We start from the raw sequence: 11,606 nt of genomic DNA on the forward strand, positions 1-11,606 counted from the left end.
CATTTCTGCAAGCCACTACAATTGAGCCCCGTCGTCCATCACGCGCTACCGAAGCGACGAAAAAAGAGAGGGTATTCACTACGCTGCAGCTGCGATGCAAAGAACGAGGTCAACACGCTTCGGCTAAAAAAGACGGCGGACGGCGGCAAGTTTTTCCCAGAGATACCGTATAAACAGTAGTAGTATTTTCATCAGGGTCAAAGGGGCGGCCGTACGGTGGAGTAAGCATATTCTCTCAGAGTTGGTACACAAGAAAACAATAAAAAAAATTGGGTAAAAGAGGTGGTCGCGCGATGAAGTAAGTATATATTTCTGAGGGTACCATAGAAGAAGGCGGCAATATTTTTCTACAGTCAAATAAGGGACAAATACTAGAGTTTTGTTTATTTCTAAAGTTACTCTTCAAAAAGGCAGTAGTATGTTTCCGGCAAAAAGATATAACCAATTTTAAAGTAGGTATTAGTATTTTCTCCAAACAAAAGAGGCGATAGACCATACAATAATTTTTTAAAGTAGACAGTAGTAGTTTCCCAAGGTAAAAGAGGTGACGGATGGTGTAGTAATACGTAGTATTATTTTTACGAACATATTATAGAAGAGGTAGGTAGTATTTTCACTGAAGGCAATCAATAGAAAAAGTTAGTGGCATTTGCCAAACAAAAGTGATGACTAATAGTGTAGTATTTTGTTTCTCGAAATTACCGTAGGAGAACCGTGAAGCTATACAACTGAAAAAGGCAGTTGACATTAAGGAGTTATGATTGAGAAATAAATGTTATACTTAAAGATTTGCATCGACAAGTTGATGTAGAAGAATTACAGATAGACATAATTGTTCATGTGCTGTCGAAAGAATATTGTTGGGAAATTACCGATGAAGAATTATTGATGAGTAATAACAGTCGGTGAATTATTTTTAAGGTTGAAGATTTGCATCCAAAAAATACCGCTGAAAATTACCGTTGCTGTCCACAAATTAATCTAAAAACTTAACGATGTAAAATAACTATTCAAGCACTATCGAAAGTATACTGCTAGGAAGTTACCGATGAAGAATTATTGACGAGTAATTATGTTCAAAGAATTACTTTTGAGGTTGAAGATTTGTATCCAAAATGTACGGCTGAAACTACCGTTCGTGTACTATGAGTAGTTAGCATCGAATAATTATTGTTAGACTTAATATTTTTGTGGACAAATTACTGTAAAAAATTACCGATGTAAAAATATACTATATATTGTAACATGTTTGCACTGTTCATGCGTGTTTGAACAGTCTAGCGGGCTAAGAGCTCAACAAACCCTCATGGATTTTCTACCGACAAATTAATGTAGAAAAACTGCCGATGGAAAATAACTGTTCATGCATCATCGAAAGAATACTGCTGGAAAATTATCGGTGGAAATTTGTAATGAGCAACTACACTCAGAGATTTACTTTTGAGGTTGAAGATTTGCATCCAAAAAGTACCTATGAAAATTGCAAATTACAGATGGTAAACAACTCTCCATGCACTGTCGAAAGCATACTGCTGGGGAATTATCGGTGAGGAATTATTGATGACTAATTATGGTTGGAGAAATACTTTTGAGGTTGAGGATTTACATCCAAAAAGTACCTGAAAATTACTGCTTGTTCGCTGTGGGTAACTACCAACAAATAATTACTTTTGTAGTTAATATTTGTGTGGACACACATTAATGTGAAAAATTACCAATGTAAAATACACCATATACTTTACCATGTGTGCTCTGTTCATGGTGGCCCGGAGGGATGAGAGCTCAACAAACCCTTGTAAATTTTATATGCCTTATTGTCTTTATTTTCTAGTAAATATAAAAATTGTTTAACAAAATACTCATTCTTAAAATCTTTGAAGTATCATCTAATAGCTCGCTAGTGTAGCTCGAGGGAATCTAATTCAGTTCTTCTTTCGTGGTTCTCCCCATCAACATAGCATTGCTGTTATGATTGGTAAGACGAATGAGAACACATGAGTCTAATTCATCCACGTGCTCCTTTCAAAATTCTACGACCAAAAACAAAAAATAATTCCTTCGGACTACTTCAAGCATCATAGGCTCAATAATATTTTGAGACAAGCAATAATCCCTCCAAAGTCCAGCTACTTCATAGATGCGTGTTTATCGAATAATATAATAATCCTATCAGATAGGAATTAGCAAAATGTGACTAGACCTATATGGATCACCCTGAAATTACATGACTTTTACCATGCGATCAACCGGTGCATATTCCTACACTACAAACTTTATTAACACTATCCGGAAAGTTCAGGTATAACTAAACGATGTACAATTACAGAGCTAGTTAAGACATGATATTTTTCATTCTACAAGGGAGATGATTACTTTGGAAAGTAAGCTACACTTCCGACGCTACAATTGTGCAGGGCAGCTCCAACATAAGAACACGAACAATTCTTAGTCTTAGTGACCTTTCTATCTAGGATATTTGTTTCTCTCGTCAGTGGTCAGGTGTCTTTCTCACTTATATTGTTATTTTTTTCATATGGGCTTGATGTAATTGACCAATCACCTCAGATTTTGAGTAGCTAAGTAATCATGAAATAGTTATATTAATAATGAGTGTTCCTCACATATTTGTAGTAAACCTTCCATCATTTTTATAAATATATATGTTGGTTTCACATATACTTCGGGATACAAATTTAACTAGTCCATGTTTTATTATTACGAAGGAAAAATGCTAAATATTAATGATGATGTACATACAAATTTTGGTTGTAATGTTTATATCTGAAGCAACCATTGTGTAACACGCCGATGATGATTTTGTGCTTTTTTTTTTTGAAATAATAATATGTACCGCAGGATCCCACAAATCCTACATGTCGGCACACAATAGTCAAGCTAATTAAGTCGATTGAAGCTTAGGGAAATGGTATGATCATCGAGTGGAAAAAAACAAAAAGAGAGGAAATAAAGGACAGTTTGAAAGATGAAGTTAATGAAGAAATACCCACTAGGTGAAAAGATAGATGGTCTAGTCCATCGCTAAACATATCTGTCCCAAAATTCCTCATAGATTGGTGCACCAAAGCTTACCTCCATACTAAAGGTAGTTCTGGTCATTTTTCGAAGACCACTAGCCTAATGAAACGCCCTGACCTATTAAGAAATATTGTCGTGTCAATACTCGCCAAGCAAGGTTTTACGTGGTTAGCTACACATTGTGTACTCTCGCTACTTTTGTATGTGACTACGCTACTTAGATACCCCCGCCCTTTTATTATTCTAATTAAAAAAATATTACTTGAGGCAAAATAAAATAGACCAAAAAGAAAAACACAAAGAAATAAAACAGAAAATATTGAAGATATAGTAACTGCTAATGGGCTGCCCAGTAAGGGCAGGAATGTAGGCGGAGCATCCTTTTTCTGAGAATCATGGGCCCTAGCACAATGATTATGGAGAAAGGCTTTCTGGACCTTTGAGCTTCCAGTCCACCTCGCCTCATCTCCCGCCACATTTAGGAGCCCATGACCTTTTGCTCAGCCATGATCGTGTCCACGCTTCGCGAGCGAAGAAATTTTCAGCTTCGCCTCTCAAAAAGAACATCTCTCTTTTTGGACGATAAAAACTACTGGTTGCAAAACAAGTAGTGATAAAAACAACAGATATCTCCCTCTGAACCTCCGGACGATAAAAACTACTGATCTCCATTGTCAAGAGTCGATCTTAAGTAGAGTAGTAATTCGAGTTGCCCCCTCTGGACCTGTTGTTAGCATAGCAATCGTGAATGAACTGAAGATGACGAGATGCTCACATGATGGCATGAGGATCAGTTCGACCGAGAGATTTCTTCCCATGATTCTGAACGCCACTCACGGGCGACTGAAGATTTCCGGGACTCCGGGGTCCGGGCAGCACGGTAGGCCATCAACGAGGCAATCAGTTGAACACGAGAGCTAAACAAATTCAGCGACGGAGACATTATCGACAGTAGTCTGTCAGTAGTACAACAGCAGCAGTACCCTCTCCTGTTGCCGGATCGGAGCGCGATTTGGACGCTGAAGGCGAGATGGTTTGCTCCCATCGCTGTCCTGCTCTCGGTTTCCATAGACAGTGTCGTCGCAACGAGACGATTGACTCCTACTGCAAGCTTCTAGCCCAGCCAAGAGGAAGAGGGCGATCGACGATCGATGATAACGAGTCCAGCCTTTATGTTGTGAAGCCATCGTCTACTTAATCGTTTCCATCTTCCCTCACCTGTGCTGAAAGGGAAGCGCCACGTACTGCTGAACTGTGCTGCCGGCCCGCCGGCTTGTCCGACGACGACCTCAGACCGATCGAATAAAATCCCACACTAGCTCTCGCCATATCGTATGTATTTCCATAATTCCTGTCCCGGAAGATTTGAACGTATCTTTGCACAAATTGTCTTTATCTGTATTTGAAATGAGCGACATAGAATTATGGTATATTACGATGGATGGATCACCGGGTGGCCTGTTACGTCACTTGGTTCCGTCCTTATCACCGGCATCTGCATACACCATGTATTCGACAGTTTGAGCCTGTTTTAGGCACGTAGTACCAGACCAACAAAAAGGCAGTAGCGTCTGAAAGCCGATACAGTCGCTACAGAGCCAGCTGTTTGTTGATGGCGAATCAAATCATCTGCACGGTACACGCACTGCATCAGTCATGACGGCCCCTACACTAATGAGAGCGTACGACGCGACGTCCTCAGGTCCATGGCACGTGACGGTGCCGCATCGCCACCCAACACGCACCTTATCCTCCCCCAACCTACGTACGGCGCCGGCGCCGGCGTCGCCATGGCCGCTGCGCCCTCCTCCTCCGCACACCATGTGCCCTGCTTCCGCGTGCGACAAACGTGAACTGTTGCCGTGAGCCAAAGTTCCGAAATCGCAATGTGCGGCGGCGACGTCGTCGGAGTGCATCATCACGGTGAGAGCCGGCCGGCTGTTTTCCCTGTTTCGAGCGAGGCAGAAACAAGACACATGGCCCTAGCTACGCGTGCGTAGCCGCAACGGTCACGAGCAGACGAGCTCCGGCCGGCGACCGGGGGTAGTGTTCATTCATTCAACACATGCAGCGCCGGCCTGATATATGCAATGCAGGGCAGACCTCCTGCAGCTGTCGCGAGCAGTGTCTGCAGACCATGCTTGGACAAAATACAGCTATGTCACAGTTAAATCTATTTTTTTTCACAAGCAGTTAAATCTATGCCCTTTTCGAAAAAAGTTAAATCTATGCATGGCTCAAATTACATGTATGAATGCATGTATGCATGAAAACGCAGTTTTATTCCAACAACCAAATGCTTGTTGATACATAAACGTTCTTCTTCTTTATTTTTTGGAAAAATCTGACCCTCGGACAAAACAAACTTATATGGATGCCTCATGTAATGTAGGCGACCCATTTTCGAAAAAATGTAATGTAGGCGAAACTATTTCGGAAACTGACCCGGGCGCCAAGAATTTTCGGTATGGAATGGGCTCAGGGTTTAGTTGGGCACCACACGTGCTGGCGCCCACCTTGATTTGGCTCCATCCTTGTTTACGTTGAACACATAACTCAAAATTTAAAATCGTTTTGACGAATATTAAATAAGGCGTTGGTTTGCAAAAGGATCCGTTTTTTGTTTTTGACCTGGCTACATCGGGCTTGCGCCAGCCTAAACAATTTTACAAATCACTCAAAGGTATACAAGGGGATCATTACAAGCATATTTTAGAAGGGTAGAGGAGCTAAACAGAAGGGTGGGGATTCATGGGGGTCATAGCCATTACACCAAGAATTAAGAGGAGAGGTTGAGGTCTTGAGGAGGAAGTGTTGCATCGATATGCCCAAAGCCTAACATCCTCAATGCACCGGCGGAACACAAGAGAGAGATCCTCAACAACGCCATTGAAAGTGAGAGTGTTTCTTGATCTCTTCAAGATGCTCCAAGCAATGACGGTGTTGATGGTGGATTCTTCGAAACCGCGGCAGCGTGAGAGCATGCAAAAAAGTCGGTGAAGCTGGTATAAGCGTGGGGTCGAAGTCGTGGTGGAAGAAGGCCCATACTTCCCGGGCCTAGGGGCACAGATGCAATAGATGATTCATGCCTACATCCTGGGGGTAGGAAAGGCAGGTAGCCGAGGCGCAAAAGCTGATGACGCAACCACCGCTCATTGGTGGGAAGGCGTTGTTTCCTATCCAGCTAGCAGAAGATCTTGCACTTTAAAGGGGCAGTGTTTCTCCAAACCTTAGTCGCCAAATCATCGATCTGCAGATGCCTGAAAGAGTTGACATATAAACTTTTGTTTGATGGTTTTTGTTAGACATACAACTATCACGTAAGTCCGGAACATTGTGGCGAGTGTCCACCAGGCTCATCTCAGAAGATGGGACAGAAAGATCCGCCAAAACGGAAAAGGTAAGGCACTGTCAGAGGAGAGGGCCGTCGCAATGCTAATGTTAGGATGAGTGGAGTGAGAGAAGAGGTTGAAAATCATCTCCGTGCCGAAGATCAAACTAGAAAGTAATAGAGTTACCGTTGCCAATAAAAACTTTGGATACAGAACGGAAGGATCCAATAGCCGCAATAATATCCTTCGAGATGAGGGTATCAAGGTGGTGGCGGTCGCGCCAAAGCCTACAGACGACTCATAGTGTCAAAATTTAAAATATATTTACCGATAAATTAAATAGAGCAATGGTTTTGTCGTGGGATGAATTCAAAAAAAAAAACTAGGTAGTACATACACAGCCTTGATGACCAGCCGCAGGCGGCGGTTCATCTCATTCATCGGTCGCTTCAGCCCTCCTGGCCTGGGTCATGGGCGAAAATGCCCAGCGTTGATAATTTCAGCTTTAGCTTCACACTCATTAGCCAAGCCAATACGAATGGAAATGGGAATGAATACATCCGACAGATCGATGGATCGCAATGACAGAATTAATAAGGAGGTCGCTGCCGCGGCATCAATTCTCGCATCTGCCTAGCTGGTTGGATGGCCCAATCCGACAATAATCAGGCTGGGACTGCAGCATCACCTCCCCCGCTAGCTACGAGCGAGCCGCGTACGGGTTACCTACGATTTGTGCAGACATCTTCATCCAGGGAGGATGATCATTCGCCAATTCGACCCTACCCAGTACAGTGGGTAGGTCCATCGCTGCACTGCACAAATCTGAGCAGAGCAACGTCTTGAATATCCACTATGGAGTAGTACGGCACACTGCAAAATTAGGAATCACATGACACAATTCTGCTAATAAACTTCGTTAAAGTTCTAATCTCACCGCAAATACCACAATTTGCAACTCGGGAAGTTTTGATCGAACCACATGACACCTACAACCCCACATTTTTCATATTTTTCCTTTTTGTGTCTCTCAAACAGTATAACATATCAATTTGAAAATTTGCAAGTCATCCAAACATTGCAGGTAGAATGTGGAAAAAATAGTTTGATTTTTTTGTGCAACTACATTTTTTCGAATATTTAAAATTCAAAACAATTTTTAAAATATTTTTTATTTAATGTCAAAAAATGCCAAACTATTTTTCCACATTATATCTTAAATGTTCAGTGAACTGCAAAGTTTTAAATTCATACGTTGCATAGCGTTAGAGATACAAAAAAGAAGTTGATTGGGAGAAAAAAATGGTTAGCATGAATCTTGATGTACCAGTGAAAAGTTGAGATATGGGAGAATGCCAGTTTGCTTAAATTTGTTGATTATGATGGACAGTCTCCCTACTTAGACTGCGTTGACATTGAGGTGGATTATCATAAGCTCACTCGTCCTATTTCTTTTATCTATTTTTGTGTTTACTCAACCTGCTTTTTCGCACCCATGTAACTAATTTAAAACAACATGTTATAAAATAAGCACAGTGCAACAAAATTCAGATACCACAAACTAAGCAATAGTAGTCGATTTGTTTTCTAGTTTGCCACCAACTACAATTTCTATCACCATTATATCTTCTTCTAAAGTCTTAGACATTATCCTCTTTTTCCGATATTAACCCATTATATCTCCCTCCCTCCCTCCCTTCCTCCCCCCTCTCTCTCTCTCTCTCTCTCTCTCTCTCTCTCTCTCTCTCTCTCTCTCTCTCTCTCTCTCTCTCTCTCTCTCTCTCTCTCTCTCTCTCTCTCTCTCTCTCTCTCTCTCTCTCTCTCTCTCTCTCTCTCTCTCTCTCTCTCTCTCTCTCTCTCTCTCTCTCTCTCTCTCTCTCTCTCTCTCTCTCTCTCTCTCTCTCTCTCTCTCTCTCTCTCTCTCTCTCTCTCTCTCTCTCTCTCTCTCTCTCTCTCTCTCTCTCTCTCTCTCTCTCTCTCTCTCTCTCTCTCTCTCTCTCTCTCTCTCTCTCTCTCTCTCTCTCTCTCTCTCTCTCTCTCTCTCTCTCTCTCTCTCTCTCTCTCTCTCTCTCTCTCTCTCTCTCTCTCTCTCTCTCTCTCTCTCTCTCTCTCTCTCTCTCTCTCTCTCTCTCTCTCTCTCTCTCTCTCTCTTACCTTGCTGTTGCTCTTCGTTTCCTTCCAAAATATGGGCTACAACTACCACTGCACCCATGTCAATCGTTCCCCCTAACTAGGAGTGTAGCTCGGCGTCCCGCATAGGCCTGCAAAAGTGATATGGCACCACAAATTAAACTAACCTAGTATAACTTGGTTAAAACTTATAAACTCTCTAAGTTTGAATACGGAGCGTGCCGGATCGGCGGTGCTTCGTATCCCTACTCTAACCCTCAGCCGCAGTGAACTTCTGTCATCCTAGTCATTACCTCCAGTGGCATAGTTCTGAGCTATCCATGCTCTGCCTCAATCCATGTCTCTCTACTATCCATGCTCTGCCTCAATCCATGTCTCTCTAAGCCAGAAAGGAGCAAGGTAAATGAGGAAAAGGGATTTTCGGTGAGAGCAATACATATTGAAAAACGTTCACGTATATTCGGGGTGGCAGCGAGCCTCCTCTCCACCGGGGAGTGCCTTATCCTTGTTCCCATTTTACAACCGGGAAGATTTATTTCTCATCTGCATCCCCATCGAGAAGCTAAATTCATATGTTCTTCTCAGAATTATGATCTTACTTTTTTACACACAAAAAAGCAACTTTTGTAATAAATATGTGGTAAATTGTCAATAAATGAATATCATATGTTAAATATACTACACTAGATATAATGTTACGTGTTACTAGCTACAACATATTACCGATAAAAATATACTAATTTATATGTAAATACAAGCATATAACGGGGTATAGCGCGGAACGGGGATGGAGAGATATTTTTATCCCCATCCCCAATTTTGATAGAAATAGAGAGGGATTGAAATTCTCCATACCCGTCCCTTAGTAGATGAATTATCCACGGGTTTGTGGGGGGAAAGGGCCCATTGCCATCTCTACATGCCATTCTTTGCAATTTTGATTCATGTGACATGTTCGAGCTTTGACTTTCTGCCATTGGAGCTAATAATTACGAAATAGTCACTGTCAGAAAATCCACCCAATTTTAGAGAGCACAATAAACAAGGTGCAAAGTAGTATAATGAGAAATCGGATGGGAATTTTCCCCACCACAATTTCATGGGAGAATCTGTGTGGGCACTCTTTGGCGATCAAACGGATAATGCCAAACGTCAAAACAGTAGGTCTAATGAGGAGTGCTTATAAGTTGATGATCTTGACCATTCATTTCTATTATCCAGTAATAATATTGTGTAGTTGCACATTTTTGAAATTATCTGTAATTTCAGATTTAGAAAGTGCAGCCGAAACGATTGAACATTTCTTTTTTGTTTTGTTGAACAACGATTGAACATTGCAATATCTAAAGGTGCACACTATTTTTTGTGCAGCTCTAAGTTTAACAACCTAGTAAGATAGTGTTTCTGTTGTTTAATTTAGAAAAAATGGCAAATGCTTATTTAAATCCACCATCTGATTGAAGTACGCACCATACAAAGACCGTTCAAGCCATAATCACACATGCTCCGGCCGATCGCGCGCTTCTATAAATGGCGCCCAACCTCGAACATCGGAGCCAACTCGGCCGTAGGCATCAGTCACACATACTCACTCACTCACTAATCTGCTCGCACGGTCGTACTGTCCTACAATACAGGGCAGAGAAAGCTGCCAAGGGTCGTCGTCGATGGACGCGGAGGCCAGCGCGGGCGGCGCCATAGCCGCTGCACCACAGAGCAAGGCGTGGGAGTGGGAGGGGCGGGTGGTGTCGGCGGTGCCCGCGGCGACGGCAGACGAGGCGTGGGCACTCCTGTCGGACTTCCTGGCGTTCCACCGGTGGCACCCGCGCGTGCCGATATGCCGTTTGGCATCGGGCGCCGCGGCGCCGGCCGCCGGGTGCGTGCGCTACTGCGAGGGCACCCCGCCCGGCGACGGGACGCCGGCCGACTGGGCGCACGAGACGCTCCTCGAGCACGACCAGGCGCGCCGCTTCTTCCGCTACGAGATGAACGACAACAACATGGGCTTCGGCGCCTTCTTCGCCGCCTTCCGCGTCGTCCCCGCCGCGGCGCCGGCCGGCGGGTGCGAGCTGCGGTGGGAGTTCCAGTGCGAGCCCGTGCGCGGCACGCCCAAGGAGGCGCTCGTGGCGCGCCTTCAGGCCGGGCTCGACGGCATGACGGCGCGTGTGCGCGAGCACGTCCTGTCCGCGCGCGCCGCCGCCGCCGCAGCCCCCAGCGTTGGCCGACGTGTTTTCTAGTGATTACCAGAGTTGGCCCCATCCAATACTCGTATGCCAAACGGACTAAACCTGTTTTCTAGTGTTTTGTTAGGCCGGTATAATACACTGCAAGCCACACCAAAACACCTCTACCAAATAAGACCTAACTCGTCTTAACCTATATTTTCATACTTTGGCGGGACAACATTTTTTAACATGGACTTGTTGCTCTAAAACATGTCTAAATTAGGAACATGCTACTGTTGTCGTACCGGTAAGCATGTGCATGCATGCAGTAGGATAGTCAGGGCATGCCCAATGCATAGCCCTAGGGGTGTTGCCTCACACCTTTAACTAGGTTCGGGTGGTCCAAAGTAGGTTCGGATGAGGAGGCAGCCTCTTCATCAGGAGGCAACCTCTTCAGCCATAAAGTGGAAAATGTGAGAGAGAAAGAGAAAAACCAAATCAGCTTTTGAGAGAAAGACATATTAATGGGACCATAACATGGCATGCATATGTCAAAAGTTTTATCCAATCCTAGTTGGACAGCTGCCTCCATTGCTCATGCCCTCATGGAGTAGATCATTAGAAATATTATTCTACGAGAGTAGCTATACTTGTCACCCATGGCTGGCTAGGCTCGGTAAGAGGTCCAAGCAAAAACATGTATAAAAGGCTTTTGCTCTAGCTAGTGGAAAACAACACAAGCGGAGGACATGGAACGAGTCTAGTCCCACATCGCATGTCCCTGTGCATGTCTAAATTAGGAACAAGCCATTTAACATTAGTTTATGGATTACTTTTGTCGTACCGGCCGGGAGCATGTGCATACATGCACGGTAGGAGAGTAGGTACTGTAGTTGTCACACGGGGCCGGACTCAATAAGAGGCCCAAGCAATAGCATGCATG

The 11,606-nt window shown here is 43.6% G+C and overlaps 1 protein-coding gene across 1 annotated transcript; it reads left to right on the top strand.

Annotated features, from left to right (window-relative positions):
- The first annotated feature begins 10,165 nt into the window (after positions 1-10,165).
- LOC124663977 (lachrymatory-factor synthase-like) lies at positions 10,166-10,735 on the top strand. Its single transcript, XM_047201598.1, has one exon. It carries the CDS (start codon positions 10,166-10,168, stop codon positions 10,733-10,735), a length of 570 nt encoding a protein of 189 aa, XP_047057554.1.
- The last annotated feature ends 871 nt before the right edge of the window (positions 10,736-11,606 follow it).

This window comes from Lolium rigidum, chromosome 6, assembly GCF_022539505.1.
Source record: "Lolium rigidum isolate FL_2022 chromosome 6, APGP_CSIRO_Lrig_0.1, whole genome shotgun sequence".
NCBI lineage: Eukaryota > Viridiplantae > Streptophyta > Magnoliopsida > Poales > Poaceae > Lolium > Lolium rigidum.